The sequence below is a fragment of the Manacus candei genome, unplaced genomic scaffold (genome assembly GCF_025592945.1).
Source record: "Manacus candei isolate 608988 ecotype Guabito, Panama unplaced genomic scaffold, ASM2559294v1 h1tg000009l, whole genome shotgun sequence".
Lineage (NCBI taxonomy): Eukaryota > Metazoa > Chordata > Aves > Passeriformes > Pipridae > Manacus > Manacus candei.
In genome coordinates this window covers 3,690,043-3,714,298 of record NW_026138057.1, presented here as the reverse complement: position 1 = coordinate 3,714,298, position 24,256 = coordinate 3,690,043, and the positions used below count along the sequence as shown (strand labels likewise).

The window sequence follows — 24,256 nt, the reverse complement described above, 5'->3', positions numbered from 1 at the left end:
GAGATGGCTCTGGTATGGCACAGCTGGAGTGGCCCAGGGGTAGCCCAATGGTGATCCAAGGGTGGTCTTGGCGTGTCCAGGCGTGGCCTAGGGGTGGCCCAAGCATGACCCAAGGGTGACCAAAACGTTGCCCCAGCGGGAGCACACCTTGGGGACACCAGGTGAGGAGGTGTCACACCTGGAGATGGCGGGGGGGGCACCCGCGGGGGGCGTGGGGGCGGCACCGGGGGAGGGCTCCGTGCCGGGACAGCCCCTCCGGGGCGGACCCGCGGATGACCGGGGCCCGCGGATGACCGCCTCCCGCGCCCCCCCCAACGCCGCGCCAGGGGCGGGGCCGGGCCGGGCCGCTCCGCCCGCCGGGGGTGGCCGCGGCATCGGGGGGCCCGTGTTCCCGGGGAGCACCGGCGGCACCGGGGCGGGGAGAGCCCGGTCCCTCCCCGCCGGGCCGAGCGGGAGGCGGGTGAGCGGCGCGGGGATGCGGCGGGAGGAGCCCAGGGGGGGTGCGGAGGGGCCCGGATGGACCCGGATCGGCGGCGGGGATGGCGGGATGCGGAAGACAGGGGACGGAGGATCGGGGTGGCCATGGGGCTGTAGGGCCTCCGGGGGCTGTGGGGCCCTGGGCTGGGGTCGGCACGGAGGCGGTGCGGGTGTCCCGGGCGGCGCGGGGAGGCCGTGTCGGCCCCGGGGCCGTGGGGCAGGCTCGGGGCGTGGGCGCGGCCGTGCCCCGCGGCTGCTCATCCCCGGGACCACGTGCGTGTTCCCCCGAACACGTGCGCGGGCAAAATTCCCGCGGCCGGGGCTACCCCTACTCCGTGGGGCGTGGGCACTGCCCACCCTGCGGCACCCACCCCCCCGGAGGGCAGCGGGGTGGGGAGGGGGAGCCCAGACCCATGGCAGCCCTGAGACCCCCCCGCCTGCCCCCTGTCACGGCTCGGGGTGAGCTGGGGGGACACAGCAGAGACGGAGAGGAAAAAGGGACAGAGTCACCAGAGCCAGGCACCCTCGCCCCGCCCTGGACCCTCCTGCTGCCCCCGCGGGGGGGTCACCGCTGCGGGGACCTTGCCAGTATGGGGGGTCACTGGTGTGAGGGGATCACCAGCCTGGCTGGGCTAGACCAGTGTGGCCAGAACACACCAGTCTTGGCTTGGTGGCAGACGACACCCAAATGCCTCGGGGTGTCCCAGGCAGAGACATTCATATCTTGGGGTGCCCCGATGCCCCCCGAGTGGGCGCCGCGGCCGCAGCTCCCAGTCTAGGTGGCTAAAAATAACGCGGTCCCCCCGGGCCGGCCCCCCCGATCTCTGCCAGGTTAATCTTTAGCCGCTGGACGCCGGTAATGAGGGCTCATTATCCGACATTACCGCCGGCAGGGGACCGGGGCAGGGACAGGGACAAACCCCGGACGCTGACACGGTGACACGGTGACGGGGGCCCGCCCCGGTGTGGTGGAGCCAGGCTGCGTGCGGGTGAGCAGGGCGGGGGGACACGAAGGACAGCGGCGGGCCGGGGGTGACGTGGCCTTGGTGCCCATGGCACCTGGCCGTGGGTCACACTGGTGACGCAGGGAGTCCCAGCTGCCTGTGTGGGGTGACTCGGTGTCACCCCCGGCAGGGTGACAATCCCCAGTGCAGCGCAGTGGTTGGGGTGGCAGCGTCCCCAGGAGACACGTCATGGCCCCCAGCAGTGTGAGGGGATCCCAGGAGGCACGACAGGGTCCCCAGGGGGTGGCAGGGCCCCAGAGGTGTGACAGTGTCCCTGAGAGCCATGACAGGGTCTCCAAGGGAGGATCCCAGGGGCTGTGCTGGGGCACCAGAGGGTGTGTCACCATCAAGGGGGGTGTGCCACCATCCCCGTCAGCGTGCCTGCCTCCCCAGGGGCTGTGCCAGCGTCCCCAGTAGCTGTGCCAGGTTCCCAAGGGCTGTGCCAGGTCCCCGGGGGGGTGTGTTGGTGTCCCCGGGGGGTGCCAGTATTCCCCGGGGACTGTGCCAGTGTCGCCAGGGAGTGTGCCAGGTTCCCAAGGGCTGTGCCAGGTTCCCAGCAGGGTGGCAGTGTCCCCGGGGGGATGTGTGTTGTTGTGTTGTCCCCAGTGCACACACCAGGGTGCTCGGCAGCGTGCCAGTGTCCCCGCAGCTGTGCCAGGTCCCCGTGGGGTGCTGGTGTCCTCGGGGGGGGAGGGTGTTGGCATTCCCAGGGGTGTGTTATTGTCCCCACAGCATGTACCAGGGTGCCCGGCAATGTGCCAGTGTCCCCAGGGCCGTGCCAGGTCCTGGGACGGGCCAGCCCAGGGTGATAGGGACAGCACGGGGGGGTCCCGGTGCGGCGGGGGGACCGAGCCACTATCGGGGGGACCGAGGAGCTGTCAGGGGGACTGAGGTGCTATCGGGTGCTGGCAGCCCCAGGCATCCACGGGTGCTCCCGGGAGATTAGCAGGGGGGGTGTGTGGGGCTGTGGGGGTGCACCCAGGCCACCCTGCCGGGGTTCAAACGCTGTGGCGGTGGTGACAGTGACAACGGGGGGTCCTGGCCTCGTGCAGGTGAGGGGTGCAGAAGGGGGGCCAGCGGGCACGGTTGTGTGTGTGTGCTTGTGAACATGTGTGTGTGCACGTGAACATGTGCGTGAGCATGTGAACATGTGTGTGTGCATGTGAACATGTGTGTGAGCCTGTGAACGTGTGTGTCATGTGAACATGTGTGTGTGCACATGTAAACGTGTGCGTGCATGTAAACGCATGTGTGCTGGTGAACACGCGTGCATGCCTGTGAACATGTGTGTGTGCACGTGAACGTGTGTGTGAGCATGTGAACACGTGTGTCATGTGAACATGTGTGTCATGTGAACATGTGTGTGCACATGTAAACGCATGTGTGCCTGTGAACACGTGTGTCATGCGAACATGTGTGTGCCTGTAAACACGTGTGTGCCTGTGAACACGTACATGTCTATAAACAGGTGCGTGCATGCAAACACGTGTGTGCGCCTGTGAGCAGGTGTATGTAAATGTGAACATATGTGCATGCATGCAAACATGTTTGTGCATATGAACAGGCATCCACACATGTGAACATGAGTGTGCCACACATGTGCCTGTACATGAGTGTGCACACATGTAAACATGTGTGTGTGTGCCTGTACACGGGTGTCACCCGCAGGCTCGGCGGAGACGCCCCAGGCCGGTGACAGCCCGTGCCGGTGGCTGCCCGGGCGGGTGCCATGGCGGGGGGCGCGGGGCTGGCCAAGCGCCTGGGCACCTTTGTGTCGGGGCTACTGGAGTGCGGCGCCTTCTGCGGCATCATCTTCGGCTGGGCCTCCCTCGTCTTCGTCCTGAAGGAACGGGGCTACTTCCGGTGGCTGTGCCAGCCCTCCCCCACCAACCACACCGAGGGGCTCGGTACGGAACCCTGCCTGTCCCTGTCCTCGTGTCCCCACTGTCCCCATACCCTTATGTGCCCTGTGTGCCCGCTGTCCCTTTGCCTAAGTCTCTGCTGTCCCCATGCTCACGTCTTTGCTGTCCCTAATGTCCTGATGCCCTGCAGCATCCTGTGTCCCCACTGTCTCCATGCCCATGTCCCTGCTAGACCCCGGCCATGTCTCCAGTATCCTCATGTCCCCAGTGTCCCCACATCCCCAGTGTTTCCCTGGGTTCCTGCTGTCTGCTGTTCCTGTGCCCGCGGGTCCCTGCATCCCCTCATCCCTGGTGCCCCGGTGTCCCCACACCCATGTCCCTGTGTCCCCATGTCCCCACGCCCCACTGACCGTCATCCCCAGACTGCAGTGCGCAGGATGAGCAGTTCTCCCTGGTCTTCACCATCGGCTCCTTCATGAACAACTTCATGACCTTCCCCATGGGCGTCGTCTTCGACCGCTTCGGCACCCTGGCCGCTCGCCTCATCGCCATGTGAGCCCTGCGCCGGGGGTAACGGGGGGCTGGTGAGATGGGGGGTACCCGGGTATCCAGGTAGGATGGGGCAGGAAGGTCCTGATGGCACGAGGAGCACCCATGGGGCTGTGGTCACCTGTGTTCCCCAGGACCCCATCCCCATGTGTCACTGCTGTCCCCTCAGCTCCCTCTATGCCGGCGGGACCCTGCTCGTCGCCTTCTCCACTCCAGGTGAGACCCTGTGGGCAGGGGGACCCCAGCCCTGCGGGGGACCTGTTGGGGACCTCCACTGTCCCTGCTGACCCCTGTGTCCCCAGAGCTGGCAGTGCTGCTCTTCCCGGCCATGTCCATGCTGTCGGTGGGTGGCATCCTCCTCATCCTCACCAACATGCAGGTGGGTTCCCCCAGCACCCCGACTCCCACCCAGCGGCACGGGCAACCTGCCTGGCACAGGGGGACCCTGATGGCATGGGGGGCTGTATCTCGGTGCCAGGTGGGCAACCTGTTTGGGAAGTACCGCTCCATCATCATCACCCTCTACAACGGGGCCTTCGACTCCTCCTCCGCCATCTTCCTCATTGTCAAGGTGGGCACAGGGTGGGGGGATGTGGTGGTGGTGGGTGAGGGTGCAGGGTGCTCCCAGGGGAGGACAGAGCTGGGGACGATTGGGTGACATCTGGGGACACACTGGGGACACAGCCAGGGACGTACAGGGGACAGAGTTGGGTCACAGTTGTGGAAATACTGGGCACACAGTCTGGGACACAGCTGATCCACTGCTGGGCCCACATGTGGGGACAGACCCAGGGCCTGAGCAGGTGGCCACGGTGGCCAGTGGCAGCCTGTCCCTGTCCCTGACTCCATCTCTGTCCCTGTCCCCAGCTGCTGTACGCACAGGGGCTGTCCCTGCAAGCCATGTTCCTCTTCCTGGCAGCCTGCAGCGCCTGGCACCTGCTGCGCACCCTCTTCCTGATGCCACGCACCCGCGTCCCCTACCCGCTGCCCCCCGGCTACGACTACGGGTACGGGGGGGGGGGTTCTGAGTGTGCCCTGCAGGGGGGTGGGTCCCACCCCGCGGGCAGCAGGTGACACAGGCACTGCCACAGGCTGCAATGCCCAGGGCGCTCCCGCTCCTACCGCACCTACGAGGAGAAGAGGCCCCCAGGGGAGGACGGCCCCGAGGAGACCCCCCTGGAGCCCCGCGTTCCTCGAGGTGCCGGCAGTGGGGATCTGGGCTTGAGGGGGCGGGGCTTGTCTTGAGAAGGCGGGGCTTATAGTGGGGAGGGGTGTTGCCCAGTGGGCGTGGCCCGGGGTGGGTGGGATCTGTTACACAGATGAAGGGGGTGTGGCCTGTGGTGGGCGTGGTTGGAGGATATATTGATAAGCAGGTGAAGGGGTGGAGCCTGGGAGTGGGTGTGGTGGCTGAGGTGTGGTGGTCAGAGGGTGGGCGTGGCACTACAGGTGAAGGGGTGTGGTCATACAGGTGGATTGGGGGAGGTCCCAGCGGGTTGGAGGGACAAGGTGCACCAGCAGGTGGGTGGGGCCGGGAGGGGCGTGTTCCTGTGTGCCCTGCCCTGATACCTGTGCAGGTGAAGCCCCCCCCGGGACGACGTTCCGGGCCTGCGCGTGCTCGTGGCTCTTCGCCTGGCACGTGGCCTGGCTCTCCGTCATGCAGCTGCGCCACTACCTGTTCATCGGCACCCTCAACCCGCTGCTCGAGCGCCTGTCGCACGGGGACTCCGATGCAGGTACAGCACCGCGGGGTGTGGGGGGCATGGCGGGCACCCCCGGGGTTGGCCCCCGCTTGACGCTGTTCTCCCCCCTCAGTGAGCACCTACACCAACGCCTTCGCCTTCACCCAGCTCTGCGGGGTGCTCTGTGCCCCCTGGAACGGCCTCATCCTCGACTGGCACAAGCGGGGCAAGCGCCACCGCCCCGAGGGTAACTGTCCTCGCTGCCCTGCTCCGAGGGGAACCGAGCCCCCAGACCCCCCACCCCCAGTGTAACCACCCTTTCTGGCCCCCCACCCTGGGGGTAATCACCCCTCCAGCCCTGGGGGTTGTCTCTGTCCTCCCATGCCCTCATCTGGGTGGGTGACCATGTGCCCCACCGCCGTGCCTGAGCCCCGCAGCACTCGGGGAGGGGGCTGTGTCCCCGTGGCCTGACCCCCGCGGCCTGACCCCCGTGCCCGCAGGTACCCGGGCCGCGCTGGCAGACCTGCGGGCCGCGGTGGTGTCCCTGGTGGTGACGGTGGTGCAGTGCCTGCTGTTCTCCGTGTGCGCCGCCGTGCCCGTCCTGCAGGTGCAGTTCGCCACCTTCGTGCTGCAGGTGATCAGCCGCTCCTTCCTGTACGGCGGCAACGCCGCCTTCCTGGCCATCGCGTGAGTGCCAGGGCGTGGCCACGGGGACGGGCTGGGGGTGGCAGGGGATGGTGGCAGGGTCATCGCGAGGGAGGCAGGGGACGGCGCGGTGGGGTTGGTGCAGGGGTGGCACGGGATGGTGATGGGGCTTGGAGTGCCAGGGGACAGGACGGTGGTGGCAGGGGAGGGGGTGGCGGTGTCAGGGCGGGGATGGCAGGGGAGGGTGTTGGGGCCGGAGGGTGGGGGGGGACGTGGTGGTGGTGACAAAGGATGCTGGTGGTGTCTGGGAGTGGCAGGGGACGTGGTGGTGGTGGCAGAGGGTGTGGGCAGTGTCAGGGAGTGGCAAGGGACATGGTGGTGGTGGCAGAGGGTGTGGGCAGTGTCGGGGAGTGGCAAGGGACGTGGTGGTGGTGGCAGAGGGTGTGGGCAGTGTCGGGGAGTGGCAGGGGACGTGGTGGTGGTGGCAGGGGTGGTGGCACGGTTGGGGGTGTCAGAGGACAGGGTATGGTGGTGGCAGCGCCAAAGAACAGTGTGTCAGAGTGGGGCTGTCAGGGGTCAGGGTGTCAGGAGGGTACTGGGAGGGGTGCCAAGAGCAGGGTGTTGGGGGGTGCCCTGCAGTGACGGGGGTGCCCGGCAGGTTCCCCCCGCAGCACTTTGGGAAGCTGTACGGGCTGGCCATGGCACTGTCGGCACTGGTGGCCCTCCTGCAGTACCCCTGTGTCGCCCTGGTGCAGGGGCCGCTCCAAGGGGACCCCTTCTATGTGAGTGCACCCTGAGGCCCCTCCCTGATGGGTGGGGGGGCTGCTCCATCGGGAATGGGGTGGGTGCTCCACGGGGGAATGGGGGTCCTGCTCTGGGGAGGGATGGGAGTCCTGATCCTGAGGGAATGGGGGTCCTGCCCAGAGAGGGTTTGGGGTGCTGTCCCACAGTAAGGTGGGACTCCTGCCCCATGGGGAAATGGAGGTCCAGCCCCGGGAGGGATGGGGGTCCTGCCCCACTCTAGGGTGGGGGTCATGCCCTGGGAAATGGGGATCCTGACCTAGCACAGGGGACTGGGGTGGCCATGGGGCTGGCCCAGGGGCTCCCCCTGGGTGGGATCAGCCCCTCAGCCCCCTTCCCGGACACTCCCTCCTCCCCAGGTGAACGTGGGGCTCATCGCTGTGGTGCTGTTGGCCTTCGTCAGCCCCGTGGTGGTGGCCCGCGAGTGCCGTCGGCGAGCCAAGGAGCTGGAGGCAGCTGGCACGCCCCTGACAGCCCCCCCTGCCACCGAGACCCCCGCCGAGATGCCTCACTGAGCCCCGCACCCGCCAGGAACCCGGCACCCAGCACCCCGTTTTTGTACTGGCCTGGGGGTGCTGTGCCGGTGGGATGGGGGGGTTTGGGGGGTAATAAACGTCGCTGCCCCCTCCACGCGCTGTGCTGCTCCCCCAGCCCCCTCCCCAGGCCCCCTGTGCGTACAGACACGGCTCAGTGCACCTCTGCTTTACTGGGAAGGGAACTGGGGGGCCGTGGCAGCACTGGGAGATCAGTACTGGCAGATGAAGGGGCGCAGCTGGAAGCAGGGGCGGCTGCGCCAGAGCCCGTCTGGGGACAGGGACAGTGGTCAGGGCCATGGGGTGGACCCCAGAGCCCCTCTATAACCCTCCCAGTGGCCCCAGTGCCCTGTAACCCCTCCCAATGCCCCCTATGCCCCTCCAGGTGCCCTAGTACCCTGCAGCTCATTCCTAGTGCCCCCCCCAGTGCCCCAAGTAACCCCGAACCCCCTCCCATTGCTCCCAGAAGCCCTGTGCCCCCTCCCAGTGCTCCCCCCAGTGACCCAAGTAACTTCCAACCCCCTCCCATTGCTCCCAGTAGCCCTGTGCCCCCTCCCAGTGCCCCCCCAGTGCCCCAAGTAGCCCTGAACCCCCTCCCATTGCTCCCAGTAGCCCTGTGTCCCCTCCCAGTGCCCTCCCCATTGCCTCCAGTGGCCCTGTGCCCCTTCCCAGTGGCTCCCCCGCTGTGGGCCCCCAGTAGCCCTGTGCCCCCCGAGCCCGGGTGCCCGGCGTGGTGGGTGGGGGGGTGTGGATGGCCTCACCTCGGGTGCTGAGGGTGGTGCAGGTGGTGACAATGTGGTGGGGATAGGTGGGTCCCCAGTTGGCGTAGTTCCAGGGGCTGGAGTCCTCCCAGTATGACGCCCACTTCCCTCCCTGCCGCGGCGACGTCTCAGCCCCCATGACAGCCCCCAGCATCCCACACCCAGCCCCTCGCCCCCCAAAACCAGCCCCAGCACCCCTACCCAGCTCCTCACTCCTCCAGACCCAGTCCCCATCCTGAGCATCCCATACCCCGGTTCATCTCCCAAAAACCAAGCCCAGCACCCGGCGCCTGGTACCTAGCACCCCCCAGCCGTACCCAGCACCCCCACCTAGCCCCTCACCTCCAAAAAGAAGCCCCAGCACCCCCACCTAGCCCCTCACCTCCAAAAAGCAGCCCCAGCACTCCACACCCAGCCCCTTGTCCCCCCAGACCGGTGCCAGCCCCCCCGGCCAGCCCAGGCGCCCCCCGGTGCCCCCTCGCCTTGCAGCTGGTGACGGCCCCGATCCAGACGGAGATGCGGGTGTAGGTGCGGGCCAGTTTCTGCAGCTCCTGGTTGCGGGAGGCGCTGTGCACGGAGGCCAGCTGGCCCCGGTACACATCCCGGCAGTACCTCTGCGGGACGGGCACAGCCTGGCACCGGGCACCCGCCGGTACCCACCCGCACCTCAGCACCCCCGCACACACCTCCCACTGGCACCTCCCGGCAGTGCCGCTGTGGGATGGCCATGGCCTGGCACCCCGGGACCCCCCGAGACCCCCCGGGACCCCCTGGCACCCAACCGTGCCCCACGTCCCCTCACCTGGGCATGCGAGTAGGTTCGCAGCCGCTTCACCACCGCGTAGCGGGGCTGCGGGATGGCCTCGGCCGCGGGCACCCCCTGGGGCTGGCAGGGGGCTGGAGGACAGGGCTGTGAGGGCTGGCACCGGGGTCCCTCTACCACCTGCTGCCAGCCCTGGGAACGCAGCACTGGCGAGGTGGGCATGGCAGTGAGGTGGCAGGGACTGAGGGTGTCCCCAGGATGTCCCCGTGGGCAGGCGGGGGCGTGGGGGGCAGTCACAGGGGCAGGGGGACACTCACTGGAGTGGCTGGTGGGCACAGTGCCCAGCAGGGCCAGGGTGAGCAGCAGGCAGGGCCACATGGTGGGGAGACACGCAGGGACACTGGGGACACCACCAGCACCCTCGGGAGATACCACAGCCCTGTCATCCTCCACCACCCTGGGGACACTCCCATGGTCCAGAGCCCTTCTGCCCCCCTTGGTGCCCCTCTTTGTGCCCGTCTTGGTGACAACCCATCCTCCACACGTCTGCTCTGACACCGCCCATGTCCCCACCGAGCCTCTGCCACACCCGGTGCCAACCCGTGACCCTCACCCCATTCTGCCTCTCTGTGTCCCATGGCCCTCCGCCATCCCCTGTGCCACCCCCACCTCCCCCTGGCACCCCAGAGCCCCCCGTGCCAGCCTCAGGGATGTCCACCCCTACCCCCAGCCCCAGCAGCCGTGGGCTGAGCCCTCCCCGTGCCCCTGTCCCCGCTCCTCACCTGGGGGCTGGGGGGACCTGCCCCCTGTCCCCTTTATAAGGGTGACAGGGCCATATGTTCCCACCACAGCCTTGCGCCACCCCAGCCTGGACTTGGGGGCACCAGGGGGACACGGGGGGCACTGGAGGGACACCAGGGGTGGGGGGAAAGCGGGGTCTGGGACCGCAGGGGTGGGGGCTGCTCGAGCCTGAGGGATATGTGGGTATGTGGGGCACAGCATGTCCCAGGGGTGGGGTGCTGGGGGTGCAAAGGAGTGCTGAGGGGATGTTGGGGTGCTGATACCATCTCCCGCCAGCCGGGCTTGCCCAAGGGCCATTTCCTCCCCAACGGCCGTGGCCCCCCAAGTCTGGCCCGGCCGTTTGCCCACGGCCCCTCCTGACTCCCTCAGGCCCCCCCTTCCCCCAACTCGACCCCCTGACCGGCAGCTCAGCACCCACAGCTCCCCTGGGGCTCTGCACCCTCTCCTCTGCACCCTAAATCCCCATCCTCACCCCCACGCTCTGTGCACCCCCTTCCCCAGCAGCCCCCTGTGCCCCTGCACCCCAAACTCCCTGAGATCTCATACTGAGACCATGCACCCCAAACTCCCAGCACCCCCTCTCCAAGCCCCCTGCATCCCAAACCCCCACAGCCCCCATCCCTGTGCCCTGCACCCCAAACTCTCAGAACTCCCTCCCCATGCCCCTACACCCCAAACCCTAAAAGCCTCCTGTGCCCCTGCACCCCAAACCCCCACAGCCCCCTCCCTGTGGCCCTGCACCCCAAATTCCCAGAGTCTCTGTGCTGAGCCCCTGTGCTCCAAACTCCTTCAGCGCCCTCCCTGAGCCCCCTGCACACCCCTTCCCTGGACCAAGCACACCCTGAGCACTGGCCAGGTGGGGTGTGGGCAGAACCCCCCCCGGGTGTCACCCCCATGTCCCCCCCAGCATGTCCCCAGCAGTTGGTGGTCAGGAGTGTCACAAGGCTGCGGTTGGGGACACGTGTCCCTGTCACCATTATAAGGGTGGCAGTGGGCAGAGCCCCCCAGGACTCAGGTGAGGGGATACTGGGTTGCACTCAGTCCCTGGCTGCCAGGGTTGGGGGTCCTGGAGGCTGGCACGGGGGTCTCTGGGGTGCCAGGGGACATGATGGGGGACTGAGTGGCACAGGGTGCCCAGAGGATGGGGCAATCATGGGGTTGGAAGTGAGGAACTGGTGACATGGTGGGCATGGGAGGGCTGGGATCGGTGGGGGTGACACTGGGGGTGACAGAGGGGATGAGGCATGGGGTGGCACTGGGGATGGTGGAGGGACATGGGGATCTGGGAGGGTTTTAGAGGGGATATGGGGAAGACTGAGTGATGCTGTGGGTGGCAAAGGAATGCTGGGGATGGCACAGGAGACGTGGGGAGGATGGGATGACCGATGAGGGTGGCAGAAGGGCCATGGGGCTGTCCCTAGGGTGGCCGAGGGTGACAGGGCTGTGATATCTCCCGAGGGTGCTGGTGGTGTCCCCTGTGTCCCTGCGTGCCCCTTCACCATGTGGCCCTGCCTGCTGCTCGTCCTGGCCCTGCTGGGTACTGTCCCCCCCAGCTGCTCCGGTAAGTGGCCCCCACCCCCCCACCTGCCCGTGGAGACATCCTGGGGACAAATCGGACCCCGGGATGACACTGCTGATGCCCCTAGGCCCTGTCAGACCCATGGCAGAGGAGACAGAGCAAGCGATGGGGCTGGAGGTGCCTGAGGAGGCTGTTGGGGCCAGTGACACACAGACACTCAGTGTCCCCAGTGCGCCGGGCGCCAGCACCCGCACCTACGTCGTGGTGCCCAGGTGCCGGACCTTTCGGCAAGCACAGGTGGGATGGGTGGGTTGGGTGGGGGGTCAGGGTGGGGGGCTCTGGTCCCCTGTGTGACAGCCACGTCTCTGCAGAGTTTCTGTGCCAGGAGATACCATGGGAAATTGGCCTCGATCCACAGTGCCAGCATCAACACCTTCCTGCTGCGCCTGGTGCACCGTCTCAGCAACGCAGGCCTGGTCTGGATCGGTGCCGTCAGCGACCCCGCCGTAAGGACCCCCACCCACCACCCCAGCCTTGGGGCACCCTGCCCCATCCCAGTGTCCCCACTGCCCACCCTGGGTGTCCCAGCCCCATTCCCAGTGTCCTCCTCAGTGCCCACTATGAAAGCCCCAACCCCACCCCGGTGTCCCTGGTACCCACTCTGGATGCTCCAGCCCTCTCCCAGTATCCCTAGTGCTCACCCTGGATGTCCCATTCCATTATCCCCGGTGCCTATCTCGGGTATCCCACTGCCAACCCTGAGAGTCCCATTCCCATCCTATTGTCCCCAGTACCCACCCCGGGTGCCCAGCCTGCCCTCCACTCCCCGGGCACCCCGTGCCCAGTGCCGGGGGTCCACATGCCCTTCTACCTGGCAGATCCCGAGACCCTACTGCCGCTGGACCGACGGGAGCCCCTGGGACTTCAGCTGGTGGCTGCCCGGGCACCCCCTGCTCGGCCACCACTATTGCACCAGCCTCTGCACCAACAGTCAGTGGGGGCTCCGGGGGGCCGCAGGGGACCCCTTGCCCATGGTGGGGTTGGAGGGGAGGGTGCTGGGGCACCTCAGGCTGGGGAGTGACACCGGGGCGTTGGGGTCTAGTGTGGGGTGGCTGGAGGGTCTGTCACTGGGGGTGGCTGGCATTGAGAGGTCAGTGGGTGATCCCTGGGGCTGAGGGGGTCCCTGGGGGTGGGGATGCTGGTGGGTGCCAGGCTGACCCCCCCTCTCTCCCTAGATGCACGCTGGAGGAGCGTGAAATGCAAGAGGCGGCTGCCCTTCATCTGTGAGATATGAGGGTCTCAGCCCCCTGGGCCCTCCCCAGCACGCCCTGGCGCCGACCCCCACGTGGGGAGCTGCACCCCCCCCTCTCGGAGCTCAATAAAGCCTTGGTGTCAGCACTCACCTGGTGTTTGGGGAGGGGTTTGGGGGGCTGGGGGCCTGGATGGGTGCTGGGAGCAGCCGGGGGGGCAAGAGGGGGTTTGGGGGTGTCCCTTGTTTCCTGGGTGGGCAATGGGGGGGACAGGGTCCCCTGCCCAGGGGCAGCACTCTGACCTCCCCTCCCTCTGCTCCCACACCCCAACCCTGCCTGCCAGAGCGCCCCCATAACCAAGGCTGGACATGGGTGGGTGCTGCGAGCCACGGGTTTATTGTAGGGGGCTGCAGCCCCCCGGCATGGGGCCGGCAGGGAGCAGGGAGGTGCCGGAGGAAGGCGCACGGGGGCACCATGGGGGCAAGGGACAGGGCACTGGGGGCACTGGGATTGGGACTGGGCATGCGGGGTGGGCACTGGGGACAGTGGGATGGGGCTCAGTGTGGAGACTGGGTGGGCAGTAGGAGCCCGACGGGGGTCCCGGCAAGCCCCTCACCCAGCCGTGGGCTTCCCCTCAGTGGGGTAGGTGGCACCAGGGCTAGAGGCCGAGGGAGAAGGTGCCTGAGTCAGTGGACTGCTTGTCCCGAGTGCAGCCCCCCAGTGCCCCTGGGGGACACGTCGTGGGGGTGGCGGGGGTCGCGGGCACACCGGCCTCTGGCACCTGTGGGGCCGGGCACTGGGTTAGTCACTGCCCACAGCCAGGGCACCCGGGGGGCTCAGGGGAACTGCCCCCACTAGCCAGCCCTACACAGCCCCAGGCACAGGGCCGATCGAGCCCCCCGGAGGTGACCCCATCCCCACGGCACCCCGGCCCCACGTCTGACCTCCTCGAACTTGCGGGCCTTGTAGTGCTCGGCGCCCTTCAGGAAGTTGAGCAGGATGATGTCGCACAGCACTGTGCCCTGGGGGCAGCGTCGTTGGGGTGGGGGGCCCTGCGCTATGGGGCACCCCCTGACCCTCCTCCAGTCCCCCACTGTCGCCCCGGGGCTGTGCTGTGTTCCCATGGCTACGGGAGGTGCACCACGCCAGGGCTGAGAACGGCCACAACTCACCACACCGATGGAGGTGAAAGCTGCCACTGTGTTGATGAGGGTGGGGACGATGCCGAACTTCCCGGCCTGGGGGGTGCAGAGCCCCTGTCGGCGGAAGCCCCCACCCCTGCCACAGACCCGCGAGCCCCCGGCCCCACACGTACGCTGCCGTACACCAGGACATCGAAGCGGATGCCGAAGGCCTTGGTGAGGGTGCGGCGCTCGGAGCCGTCGGGCCAGCGGTAGTACCTGGCGTGCCTGCGGGGGCATGGGGACACGGGGACACAGGGACAGGGGCACACGGGCCGTGCCAGGCAGCGCACACCCCTGTGCCGGGTGTGTGGCGGTGGCGGCACGGCCGTACCTGAAGTTGTAGCCGGGGGCAGGAGTCCGGGCCAGGCTGTCCAGGCGGGTGAAGGAGTAGTGGGGCAGGCAGCGCTCCCAGGCCCGGTCCAGGTCACACACCCACCCGATCTTGATCCCCAGCACTCCCCCCTGCCCCGGCCCCACATCAGCCACATGGCACCACAGACCTCTGTTCCCACAGTGTCTTGTTTCAACAGCCTCACAGCCCCACATTCCCATAGCCTCATGCTCCGTGTCCCACGTACCCACATCCCACATCCCCAAGTCCCCAAGTCTCACATTCCCATGTCTATAGACACATCCCACATCCCAAACCCCATGCGCCCACGTCCATGTGCCTGAGTCCCCATGTCCCTCTGACCCTCCATCACCACACCACCAAGTCCCACATCACTACGTGTCTTGTGCTCCTGTATCCCCATGTCCTGTTCTCAACACCCCACATCCCTGCATCCTGTGCCCCCAAATCATGCTTCCCCATGTCCACAGGTCCCCCCATTCCATAATCCCCTCGTCCCGTGTCTCACACCCCCATGTCCCACATCCCTGCATCCCCACGTCCCGAGTCTTTGTGTCACCAAGTCCCACATCCTCATGCCCTCACATCCCACCTACCTGTGCCCCCATGTCCCCACACTCTCCCTTTTCCCCCCTGTGCCCCCTGTGCCCCCCGTGCCCCTGCTCACGGTGGCGGCCAGCGCAGGGAAGTCCTGCCCGGCCAGGCGTGCCACGTCCCCCAGGCGCAGGATGGGGCACAGGGGCTGCAGCTGCGGGTGGAAGCGGCACCGGCCCAGCTCCACCCCACTGCCAGGGGGCGGCAGGTTGGTCCTGGGGACACGAGGGGACACGGGGGGGACATGGAGGGATGTGCCTGTCCCTGTGTCAACATGTCCTGTGTCCCCCTGTTGCCATGTGTCCCCCCTCCCATGCCACTCACTTCTCAAAGCCGAAGAGCGGGAAGCGAATGCTGTTCTTGATGAGGAGGGTGAAGTTCTCGGCCTCCAGCATGATGGGGCTGGGGGAAAAGGGGTGACCCTGGGGACATGGTGGCAGGGCACGGCCCCCTCTCCTCCCTGTGTCTCCTCGTGTGCCCCCGGCCCCACTCACACATCAACGGTGTCCACCTCGGGCGGGCACCAGCCCTGGATCTCGCAGGTGCTCAGGGTCGCGTTGTAGGAGACACAGCGCCCCGTCAGCATCCCTGGGACCCCAGACCCACATCAGCACCCCTGGGACCCCCCGACCCCTGCCAGCAACCCTTGGACCCCTGGACCCTTGTCAGCGCCCCTGAGACACCAGATCCGTGTCAGTACTCTCAGGAGCACCTCTGGGAACCCAGATCCCTGTCAGCACTCCTGGGACCCTGAACCATTTGTTCCTCCAGACTCCCAGGTCCCTCATCAGCACCCTGGCATCCACAGCCCCCATGAGGGCCCCTCAGCACTGCCTGTGGTGGGGCTCAGCCTCTGGCCTCCCCCTGGCCCCCTCAGCCCCCTGTTCCCACCTTGGCCCTCATGGGGGTCCCTCACTTGCCCTCACGGGGGTCCCTCACCATTGCTCATACTTGGACTCAGCCCCTGCCCCCCCCCTCGTTCTCCTGGCCCCCTCAGCCCACCCGTTGCCCCCTCAGCACCCCCGAGGGTCCCTCACCACTGCCCACGGCAGGGCTCAGTCTTCGGCCCCACCCCGGACCCCTCAGCCCCCCATTCCCACCCTCACCGTTGCTCGTACCCACACTCAGCCCCCCGTTCCCCCCTCAGCCCTCACGGGGGTCCCTCACCATTGCTCGTACCCGAACTCAGTCCCCGGCTCCCCCTGGACCCCTCAGCACCCCCAGCCGTGCCCGTTCCCCTCCCCAGCCCCCCCGGGGGTCCCTCACCGTTGCTCGTGGTTGGGCTCAGCCCGCGGCAGTCCCGGTCGGCCGAGCAGCGGAACGCGGCTTCGCTCTGCGGGGCGGGGGTCAGCAGGCGGGGGGCTCGCAGAGGGGGTCCCCCCGAGCTCCCCCTGCCCGCCCCGCACCTCCGGGCACACGCCCTGCGCCTGGTCCTCGGTCCGGATCTGCTTGGTGACCACCACGAACACCGAGGTGCCCTGGGGGACGCCGCCGTCACCCGACCCGCGCCAGGGTGTGGCCCGCGCCCCTCGGCGGCCCCTCGCCCTCACCTGCGGGGGGGTGACGTAGTCGGCCGTGTCCAGCACCTGCCCCGCGTAGCGCCCCACGCCCTTCACCTTGGTGACCACGGAGGACTCGATGGCGGTGTCCCGCACCTGGTACGCTTTCTCGTGGAGGAACACCCAGCTGCGACGGCACGGCGGGCGACGCTGGGGACAGCCACCCCCGGACACCCCCCGGCACCCGCCTGCGACGCCCAGGACCTCCCGGAGCTGCCAGCACCGGCGGTGACTGCCGCTTGTCACCCCCCGCCGGTGGCCGCCGTCACCCCCCAGGAGCACCCGGGGACAGGGACCCCCCCCTCTGTCAACCCCCGCTGCTGCTCTGCCCCTCGGTGTCATCCGCACTGTCCCCTTCCCCGTCGCCCGCCCGAGGTGTTGTCCTGGCTGCCCTCCTTGTGTCACCCGCGCCGACACCCTCTCTGCTCGCTGTCCCCATCATGTCACCCGCGCTGCCACCCTCCTGTCACCCGCACCGGCACGCTGTCCCGGCTGTCACCACGGTGTCACCCCAGCGGCACACTCTCCCGGCTGTCCCCCTTGTGTCACCCCAGCGGCACACCTGAATTCCCAGCACTGACATACTTGTCACCCTCTCTCCCGTCCCTCCTCCGCCCCCTCACCCGCCGCTCCCGGCCTGGCCACCTCCTCACCCCGCACCCCTCGCTGTCAACCCCCCATCGCCCTCGTCACCCCCGGGCGTCACCTGCAGCAGCAAGTGGCTGTCACACCCCGCGGAGCCGGGAAGGGGGTCCTGGGGGGGGAAATCTCGGGAAAAGGGGTCCCGGGGGATGTTCCGGGGGGATGTCCCGGAAGTGCCGGGGGGGGCTCACCCGACGAAGTAGGCGAGGATGAGGAGCTGGACGCCGCGGTTGACGGCGCCCACCACCCAGCTCTTCACCACCACCGACTTGGTGGTCTCGTACGAGAAGAAGTCGCTCACCCAGCGGGTGCGGGGGCCCAGGGGGGACATGGGCGGCGCGGGGTGGGAGGGGGGCGGCCGGCGGCGGGGATGCGGGCAGGGCAGGGCAAGGCAGGAGCGGAGGGTGATACGGGAAGGGCAGGGCAGGGCAGGGCAGCGGTGCGGGCAGTGAGGAGGGATGCGGGCAGGGCAGGGTGTGGGTGCGGGTGCGGGTGCAGGCAGGCGTGCAGGCAGGCGTACAGGCAGGGGTGCGGGCAGGGGTACCAGCAGGACGCGGGGACCGGCAGGGTGTGGGCAGCAGCCCGCAGGGGTGCGGGCAGCCGGGGCGGTGCGGGCGGGCGGGCGGAGGCGGGGGCAGGGCGGGGGCCGGGGGCGGGGGCACAGCCCGGGGGGGCGGGAGGGGTCGCCCCCCCTTCGTGGGGAGATGGAGAAGGGGGGCAGGCGGGGTCCTGCCCGGGGGTCCCTGCGGTGGGATCCCCCTTTTGGGGTTCCCCCTCCGGACACCCGGGACCCCAACCCGCGTTGGGGTGCACGGAGGGCGCGGAGGGCGCCCCACTCTGGGGGTGCCCGGTTTGGGGGGGGGAAACGACACCCCCTCGCGGGAGGGGCGCGCAGGAGAGATGCCCCGTGTGTGCGGCCCGCGGGTTTCGGGGGTGCCCCGCTCTGGGGGTCCGGTCCCCCCACTTTGGGGCGCCCCGGGTTTGGGAGTGGGTGGGTGGGTCCCCCCGCGGTGACGTCACGAGGCTCGCCCGCCGCTGTCCGGCATCGCCGGCCCACCATCTCTGTGGTGCTGGGCGGGGCAGAGCGGCGGGAGGGGGAGCGGCCGCTCTGGCCCCGCCCCCGCCGCCTCTGTGGGCGGGGTCCTCCGCCTGCGCCTGTCCTCCCCGCCGCCAGGGGGCGCCGACGCGGCGTGGTGCGGCGCCATTGCGGAAGTGCCCCTCGACTTCCGGCGGCTGCGGTTCCGCGCGATTCGCGCTGCGCAGGCGGGAAAGGCGGCGGCGGTGCGGGGGGGCCGGGGGGGCACCGGGACCGGGGGGGGGGGCACCGGCGGGGTGGGACAGGCCTGGGGTCGGGTGTGGGCCCCGGGAGGAGGGCGGGGGACAGGCCTGGGGTCGGGGGGAGGCCCGAGGGGCGCGTGTGAGCTTAGGCCCCGGAGGGATTTGGGGTGCGGGGAGGCCGTTCCGGTGAAGAGAAGGGCGGGCGGGGGGAGGGACCCATGAGGTGTGAGGGCACACGGAAGGTGTCGGGGCGATACAGAGGTGGCCGAGGGGCGCAGAGGGTGGAACATATGGGGAAGGAGTGAGAGGGGCCGGAGGTTGTCCAGGTCGCCCCCCGTGAGTGAATCGTGTGCCACCCCGAGAGGCAGCGTCGGGGCGGGCGTGGGGGAAGTTTGAGGGGGCACAGGGTTGGTTTTGGGGGCGCTGCGGAGGGCAAGGGGGCCCCTCGGCGGCCCAGCTCACCTGCTGTCCCTCCCCGCAGCTGCTCTGACTGACCCCCGTGCCGCTGCCCTGGGCATGCCGGGCTGGGGGGGCCGCTGAACCCCTCTGTGCGCTCGTCCCCGTCCCCTCCCGTGCCCCAGCAGCCTCGCAGCCGCCATGGCCGACACGCTGGAGTTCAATGAGATCTACCAGGAGGTGAAGGGTTCCATGGTGAGCCGGGGGGAGTAACAAGGGGATGAGCCTGAGGAGTGGGAGGGGGGAGCGAACACTGCATGGTGAGGAGCTGTGGGGGGGTTGGGGTCCCTCCCGTGCCCCCCTCAGGCCCGGCTGTCCTGCAGAACGACGGGCGGCTGCGGCTCAGCCGGCAGGGCGTCATCTTCAAGAACAGCAAGACGGGGAAGGTGGACAACATCCAGGCCTCGGAGCTGGCCGAGGGCGTGTGGCGGCGCGTGGCTCTGGGGCACGGCCTCAAGCTGCTCACCAAGAATGGCCACGTCTACAAGTACGACGGGTTCCGGGAGTCGGTGAGTCCTTGTTCCCATTGCCTTGGCCCTGTCCTGGATCCAGCCGTGCTCCCTGTGAGCCCCGGAGCAGCTCTGCTCCCCTGTGTCTCCGTGCTGGGGGGTTGTGTCTCTGTGGGGGCTCTGGGCAGCGCCCGCCAGCATGTGATGGTTCCTGATGGATTTCTCTCCCTCTTGCCTTGCCCAGGAGTTTGACAAGCTCTCAGATTTCTTCAAGGCCCACTATTGCCTGGAGCTGGCAGAGAAGGATTTGTGTGTGAAGGGCTGGAACTGGGGCACAGTGAGGTTTGGAGGTGAGTCCTGGCACCACTGTATCAGGGGCAGCCCTGAGACCTTGGGGTGGGTTGTTTCCACCAGTGTGGCTGTTCCTGCCACCCCTGCCATACTCTTGGGAGCAGCTGCCTTGGGGACTGCGGGGACATTTGCCATCCCAGGAGAGCGTAAGGTACCTGTGGATCACAAATCCCGGGGGAACATTGTGCAGACAGTGCTCAGCATGGAAGCTGTGAGCACCTGGCAGAGCTGCCGGTTCCCAAAGGAGCCAGGGGAGCTGGTGGATGTCCCCCCTACTCTGAGACCAGAGGACATGGGCACAGACCTCTTTCTAATCAGTGCCCATTTCCAGGGTTGCAGCCAGAAGGGAGAAAGCCTGGAGATTTGGGAGGGTGGGAACGCAGGGAGGAGAGCAGAGGCATTGGGGTTTTGGGAGAGGGGGTGATGTGTGTAGAACCTGCCTTGTGGGGCACAGCAGTGACCCGGCCACGACGGCCCCCACAGGGCAGCTGCTGTCCTTCGACATCGGGGAGCAGCCCGTGTTCGAGATCCCCCTCAGCAACGTGTCCCAGTGCACCACGGGCAAGAACGAGGTGACGCTGGAGTTCCACCAGAACGATGACGCCGAGGTCTCGCTCATGGAGGTCCGGTTCTACGTGCCGCCCACCCAGGAGGACGGCGTGGACCCCGTGGAGGTGCGCAGGGCTGCCGGGGAGGGGTCAGGGTGGTGGCAAGGGCCCCTTTGTGATCCCGTCCCTCGCAGGCCTTCGCCCAGAACGTGCTGTCCAAGGCGGATGTGATCCAGGCCACCGGTGATGCCATCTGCATCTTCCGGGAGCTGCAGTGTTTGACGCCGCGCGGGCGCTACGACATCCGCATCTACCCCACCTTCCTGCACCTGCACGGCAAGACCTTCGACTACAAGATCCCCTACACCACCGTGCTGCGCCTCTTCCTGCTCCCGCACAAGGACCAGCGCCAGATGTTCTTTGTGGTGAGCAGGAAGGGGTCAGCCTTCCCTCGGGAAGAGGGGTGAGGGGTGGGTCAGGGGGATTCACATCCTCGCCTCCCCCTCTCTTTCCAGATCAGCCTGGACCCCCCGATAAAGCAAGGCCAGACCCGATACCACTTCCTGATCCTGCTGTTCTCCAAGGATGAGGACATCTCCCTGACCCTCAACATGAACGAGTGAGCTGCCTTGCTGCCAGGCTGCTTCCCAGGCCCCCCAGCCCAGATCCCGAGGGAAGTACCAAGCCCCTGGCATCCCGTTCTCACCTCTGCCCTCCTGGCTGTGCAGGGAGGAGGTGGAGAAGCGCTTCGAGGGGCGGCTCACCAAGAACATGTCGGGGTCCCTCTACGAGATGGTCAGCCGGGTGATGAAGGCACTGGTGAACCGCAAGATCACCGTGCCCGGAAACTTCCAGGGGTGAGTGGCTGCAGGGCCGGTCCCTCTCTTTCCCTGTCATTCCCATGGCTGTGGGGAAGGCGCTCTGTGTGATTTGTGCCCGGAAGCAGGGCTGCTGGTTCCTTTGGCTGCGAGGGCAGGCACAGGGAGAGCGTTTGTCCCTGCGGGTGCTGGACAGCCACGTTTGCCCCACAGACACTCTGGAGCCCAGTGCATCACCTGCTCCTACAAGGCCAGCTCGGGGCTGCTGTACCCGCTGGAGAGGGGCTTCATCTATGTGCATAAGCCACCCGTGCACATCCGCTTCGACGAGATCTCCTTCGTCAACTTCGCCCGCGGCACCACCACCACCCGCTCCTTCGACTTCGAGATCGAGACCAAGCAGGGCACGCAGTACACCTTCAGCAGCATCGAGAGGTGGCTCTGGGCTCTGGGCTCTGGGCTGTGGGGCCGGTCTGGCCATGCTCACTGGGGCTCCCTGGCAGCCCAGGCCTGACCATCGGCTCTCCCGCAGGGAGGAGTACGGGAAGCTCTTCGACTTTGTCAATGCCAAGAAGCTGAACATCAAGAACCGGGGGCTGAAGGAGGTACCTGCCGTGCGGGGCCTGCCTTCTCCCGAAATCTGGCTGCTTTTCCCTCCTTTTTTCACCTCTCTTTTCTCTCCTTGCCCTTGTAGAGGAAAAAGGTCCGTGCGATATCCCTTCCTCTTTCTTCTCCTCCTCCTGGTGCAGGTTTCCTGTGCATGGCTGTGGTGGTCCTTGACTAACCCAGTTAACCCCAGCGTGGTGTGCGAGGGCCCCCTTAACCCACATAACTGCTCTGCCCCTCTCTCCAGGGCCCTGATGGTGGGGAAGGAGGGGACGTGTCTGTGTCCATCCTCCACCCTGTGCGTGCCCAGGGCCATACCAGGGGCTGTGTTCCAGAGTGGAGGGTGTGCAGGGGGTGCTCAGGGAGCAGCTCTCATCCCGCCTCTCCACAGGGAATGAAGCAGAGCTACGATGAATACGCCGACTCTGATGAGGACCAGCACGACGCCTACTTGGAGAGGATGAAGGAGGAGGGCAAGATCCGGGAGGAGAACGCCAACGACAGCAGCGATGGATCCGGGGAGGAGACAGGTGAGGGCTGGGGCTGCAGGAGACTGTGGGGGGCTGGTGTTGTGCTCTGGCTCCTTTCCCTCTTGATTATCTGATGTGCTGATCCCTTGCTCTCTCCTCCAGACGAGTCCTTCAACCCTGGAGAAGAGGACGATGATGTGGCTGAAGAGTGAGTAGAGGCTGGGCAGGGCTCTGTCCAGAAGGGCCTTAGGAAGGTGCTGTTGGGGGATGCTCCCAGCATGACTGGGATCGCCTTGTATAGCCCTGGATTTGGGAATACTGGGCAGCAGGGACAGTTCTGGACTCACTCTGTTGTAACACCATTAGGCAGTGTGAGAGAGTTCCAGAAGGAATCAGGGGTTCCTGGGGAGGCCTTGGCTGCTCTGGCCAGGAAAGAGAACGGTGGGAGGAGGGCTAAAGCACTGGGCTGGGGCAAGGGTGGGTGGGGGCCATGGTCCCTGCAGCAGTGTGGTGGGAGCTGGGGGGGCTGGGAGCTGAGCCCTGGATGTCCAGGAAGCAGAACACGGTGAGCCACATTCGTGGAAGGCGATTCCCCCCAGGGCCGTTAACAGGAGCACACGGCAGCTCCGGCCCGGGAAGCCTCTGGGGGCAGGTCTGGCTGCCGGCCGGGCGCTGAGGCCGCTGCCCCCCGCGCAGGTTCGACAGCAACGCCTCGGCCAGTTCCTCCAGCGGCGACGGCGACAGCGACCGCGACGACAAGAAACCCGCCAAGAAGGCCAAGATCGTCAAGGACCGCAAGCCCCGCAAGAAGCAGCAGGAGGTGAGGGGCTGCTGCACTGCTGGGGGGGTGCAGAGGTGAGCGGGGTGCCAGGGTGCTGGGCGAGGGGTGCCCTGGGGCTCCATGAGTGTTCTCGATCTCCCAGAGCAAGAAGGGGAAGGACCCCAACGCTCCCAAGCGCCCGATGTCGGCGTACATGCTCTGGCTGAACGCCAACCGGGAGAAGATCAAGTCGGACCACCCTGGCATCAGCATCACCGACCTGTTCAAGAAGGCCGGGGAGCTCTGGAAGGCCATGTCCAAGGAGAAGAAGGAGGTGAGGGATGCGAGGACTGGGCTGCTCCCCTGGGGCAGCAGAGCTGGGCCTGGTCTGGGGAGGAGAGGCTGAATGTGGGGGACCCTTCCTTGCTCCTGGGAGGAATTGGGAAGGGGAAGGGACATCCTCAGACTGGGTGAACAGAGGTGGAGAGAGATGAGGTGGGAGCAGGGTGGGGTGTGGGTGGGTGCTGGAGATGGTGGAGGAGGAGGGAAGGCCCTGCTGCCCCTGCTCTCTGGTCACAGGAGTGGGATCGGAAGGCAGAAGATGCCAGGCGGGACTATGAGAAGGCCATGAAGGAGTACAGTGTGGGCAGCAAGGCCGACAGCCACAGGGGGTGAGTGTGCTGGGCAAGGGGCTGGCAGGGCTTAGCCCCCCAAAATCGGTCTATTCACCAGTGCCTTGCCAGAGCTGGGGGGCTGCCAGCCAGGTGACACTGCTCCTCTCCCCACACGGCACAGGGAGAGGTCAAAGAAGAAGAAGAAGAAGCAGGAGAAGCAGATGAAGGGGAAAGGGGACAAGAAAGGTGCCACCTCCAAGTCCTCGTCCTCCAAGTCCCCGGCCAAGAGCATGAGTGACAGCTTCAAGAGCAAGGAGTTTGTGTCCAGTGACGAGAGCTCCTCTGCAGAGAGCAAGAAGGAGGTAGAGGGTCCTGGCTGCGGGGTCCCAGCCCTTCTTTTCGGGGGAACAACCTTGTGGTCTCCGCAGGGGCTGGGCCCCTCTCCTACCTTGTGTCTGTAGTACACAGTCACATCCCTTGAGGGGTGTCCTCGAGTCACCACCATCACCCTGTCCCCAGTGTGGGGGCACAGGAGAGATGGAAGAGTGGGGACTGCTGCCCTTCCTTCACTGTCCCCCACTGATCTCCTTGTGCCCTGCCTGCAGGACTCGGAGGAGGAGGGGGCTGCCAGCCCACCCCCCAGCTCGGAGGACTCGGCATCCGGCTCGGATTAGCCCCATCCCGGCTGGCTCCAGGCTGGTTCCCAGGTCGGCGAGAGGACTGGGCGGGCCGGCCCCGCAGCAGAGACCAGGCTCCTGGGCTCAGGATGGCTCCCACCTGGAGCAGGGCTGGGGGGCCCTCCTTCCCCCCAGCCCCCTGTGCCTGGCTGGGGGTGCGAGACCTCGTGGTGGCAGGAGGTGCTGGAGGCTCCTCAGTGCCCCTTCACCCCTGTTCCCCATCAATTTATTTTTTTTTAAACACTTGGGTTTCT

General features: G+C 67.3%; 6 protein-coding genes across 8 annotated transcripts; 3 read left to right on the top strand and 3 right to left on the bottom strand.

Annotated features, from left to right (window-relative positions):
• Positions 1-87: 87 nt before the first annotated feature.
• Positions 88-738, bottom strand: LOC127465776 (basic proline-rich protein-like). Its single transcript, XM_051776304.1, has one exon. The coding sequence runs from the start codon at positions 736-738 to the stop codon at positions 88-90; it is 651 nt and encodes a 216-aa protein (XP_051632264.1).
• Positions 739-2,345: 1,607 nt separating this feature from the next.
• Positions 2,346-7,636, top strand: SLC43A3 (solute carrier family 43 member 3). Of its 2 annotated transcripts, XM_051777040.1 has the most exons (13): positions 2,347-2,533; positions 3,150-3,388; positions 3,766-3,895; positions 4,062-4,108; positions 4,195-4,271; positions 4,371-4,463; positions 4,760-4,899; positions 4,984-5,090; positions 5,467-5,625; positions 5,705-5,818; positions 6,072-6,258; positions 6,875-6,998; positions 7,377-7,636. In XM_051777040.1, the coding sequence occupies exons 2-13, from the start codon at positions 3,211-3,213 to the stop codon at positions 7,530-7,532; spliced, it is 1,512 nt and encodes a 503-aa protein (XP_051633000.1). In that variant the 5' UTR covers positions 2,347-2,533; positions 3,150-3,210; the 3' UTR covers positions 7,533-7,636. The 2 variants fall into 2 exon arrangements, with proteins under 2 accessions (XP_051633001.1, XP_051633000.1); XM_051777041.1 differs by lacking the exon at positions 6,875-6,998 and having other exon boundaries at positions 2,346-2,533; positions 7,377-7,515.
• A 126-nt stretch (positions 7,637-7,762) lies between these two features.
• Positions 7,763-9,452, bottom strand: LOC127465764 (bone marrow proteoglycan-like). Its single transcript, XM_051776293.1, has 4 exons — positions 9,392-9,452; positions 8,794-9,161; positions 8,312-8,423; positions 7,763-7,821 (listed from the first exon to the last, which is right to left on the bottom strand). The coding sequence occupies exons 1-4, from the start codon at positions 9,450-9,452 to the stop codon at positions 7,763-7,765; spliced, it is 600 nt and encodes a 199-aa protein (XP_051632253.1).
• A 1,888-nt stretch (positions 9,453-11,340) lies between these two features.
• On the top strand, positions 11,341-12,777 carry PRG2 (proteoglycan 2, pro eosinophil major basic protein). Its single transcript, XM_051777169.1, has 5 exons — positions 11,341-11,436; positions 11,522-11,691; positions 11,766-11,900; positions 12,273-12,384; positions 12,630-12,777. Exons 1-5 carry the CDS (start codon positions 11,376-11,378, stop codon positions 12,686-12,688), a joined length of 537 nt encoding a protein of 178 aa, XP_051633129.1. The 5' UTR covers positions 11,341-11,375; the 3' UTR covers positions 12,689-12,777.
• Positions 12,778-13,115: 338 nt separating this feature from the next.
• On the bottom strand, positions 13,116-17,306 carry P2RX3 (purinergic receptor P2X 3). The gene is made up of 12 exons (XM_051777208.1): positions 17,167-17,306; positions 16,325-16,460; positions 16,181-16,252; positions 16,041-16,107; positions 15,269-15,362; positions 15,099-15,176; positions 14,848-14,989; positions 14,160-14,290; positions 13,960-14,053; positions 13,817-13,882; positions 13,589-13,666; positions 13,116-13,425 (listed from the first exon to the last, which is right to left on the bottom strand). The coding sequence occupies exons 1-12, from the start codon at positions 17,304-17,306 to the stop codon at positions 13,303-13,305; spliced, it is 1,221 nt and encodes a 406-aa protein (XP_051633168.1). The 3' UTR covers positions 13,116-13,302.
• An 873-nt stretch (positions 17,307-18,179) lies between these two features.
• On the top strand, positions 18,180-24,245 carry SSRP1 (structure specific recognition protein 1). Of its 2 annotated transcripts, none has more exons than XM_051776982.1 (17): positions 18,180-18,256; positions 18,735-18,904; positions 19,033-19,218; positions 19,403-19,508; positions 19,993-20,183; positions 20,252-20,482; positions 20,573-20,676; positions 20,786-20,914; positions 21,089-21,310; positions 21,408-21,480; positions 21,873-22,011; positions 22,114-22,159; positions 22,648-22,771; positions 22,875-23,045; positions 23,291-23,382; positions 23,507-23,687; positions 23,931-24,245. In XM_051776982.1, the coding sequence occupies exons 2-17, from the start codon at positions 18,851-18,853 to the stop codon at positions 23,997-23,999; spliced, it is 2,118 nt and encodes a 705-aa protein (XP_051632942.1). In that variant the 5' UTR covers positions 18,180-18,256; positions 18,735-18,850; the 3' UTR covers positions 24,000-24,245. The 2 variants fall into 2 exon arrangements, with proteins under 2 accessions (XP_051632942.1, XP_051632941.1); XM_051776981.1 differs by having other exon boundaries at positions 21,408-21,489.
• The last annotated feature ends 11 nt before the right edge of the window (positions 24,246-24,256 follow it).

What these genes read in the sequence shown, in the direction of transcription:
- LOC127465776 (XM_051776304.1), bottom strand. Translation starts at nt 738, where the DNA reads ATGAGCAGCCGCGGGGCACGGCCGCGCCCACGCCCCGAGCCTGCCCCA.
- SLC43A3 (XM_051777040.1), top strand. Translation starts at nt 3,211, where the DNA reads ATGGCGGGGGGCGCGGGGCTGGCCAAGCGCCTGGGCACCTTTGTGTCG. An exon ending in GCACGGGGACTCCGATGCAG is followed by an intron (nt 5,626 to 5,704) that starts GTACAGCACCGC and finishes CTCCCCCCTCAG; the next exon opens with TGAGCACCTACACCAACGCC. An exon ending in GCCGCCTTCCTGGCCATCGC is followed by an intron (nt 6,259 to 6,874) that starts GTGAGTGCCAGG and finishes GGTGCCCGGCAG; the next exon opens with GTTCCCCCCGCAGCACTTTG.
- LOC127465764 (XM_051776293.1), bottom strand. Translation starts at nt 9,452, where the DNA reads ATGTGGCCCTGCCTGCTGCTCACCCTGGCCCTGCTGGGCACTGTGCCC. An exon ending in GGGCCGTCACCAGCTGCAAG is followed by an intron (nt 8,424 to 8,793) that starts GCGAGGGGGCAC and finishes TCGCCGCGGCAG; the next exon opens with GGAGGGAAGTGGGCGTCATA. An exon ending in CACCACCCTCAGCACCCGAG is followed by an intron (nt 7,822 to 8,311) that starts GTGAGGCCATCC and finishes CCCTGTCCCCAG; the next exon opens with ACGGGCTCTGGCGCAGCCGC.
- PRG2 (XM_051777169.1), top strand. Translation starts at nt 11,376, where the DNA reads ATGTGGCCCTGCCTGCTGCTCGTCCTGGCCCTGCTGGGTACTGTCCCC. An exon ending in GGACCTTTCGGCAAGCACAG is followed by an intron (nt 11,692 to 11,765) that starts GTGGGATGGGTG and finishes ACGTCTCTGCAG; the next exon opens with AGTTTCTGTGCCAGGAGATA. An exon ending in GTGCCGTCAGCGACCCCGCC is followed by an intron (nt 11,901 to 12,272) that starts GTAAGGACCCCC and finishes TCTACCTGGCAG; the next exon opens with ATCCCGAGACCCTACTGCCG.
- P2RX3 (XM_051777208.1), bottom strand. Translation starts at nt 17,306, where the DNA reads ATGTCCCCCCTGGGCCCCCGCACCCGCTGGGTGAGCGACTTCTTCTCG. An exon ending in CGCAGGGCGTGTGCCCGGAG is followed by an intron (nt 16,108 to 16,180) that starts GTGCGGGGCGGG and finishes CCCGCCCCGCAG; the next exon opens with AGCGAAGCCGCGTTCCGCTG. An exon ending in GAGCCCAACCACGAGCAACG is followed by an intron (nt 15,363 to 16,040) that starts GTGAGGGACCCC and finishes CTGGGGTCCCAG; the next exon opens with GGATGCTGACGGGGCGCTGT.
- SSRP1 (XM_051776981.1), top strand. Translation starts at nt 18,851, where the DNA reads ATGGCCGACACGCTGGAGTTCAATGAGATCTACCAGGAGGTGAAGGGT. An exon ending in GGCTGAAGGAGGTACCTGCC is followed by an intron (nt 21,490 to 21,872) that starts GTGCGGGGCCTG and finishes GCCTCTCCACAG; the next exon opens with GGAATGAAGCAGAGCTACGA. An exon ending in GACGATGATGTGGCTGAAGA is followed by an intron (nt 22,160 to 22,647) that starts GTGAGTAGAGGC and finishes CCCCCCGCGCAG; the next exon opens with GTTCGACAGCAACGCCTCGG.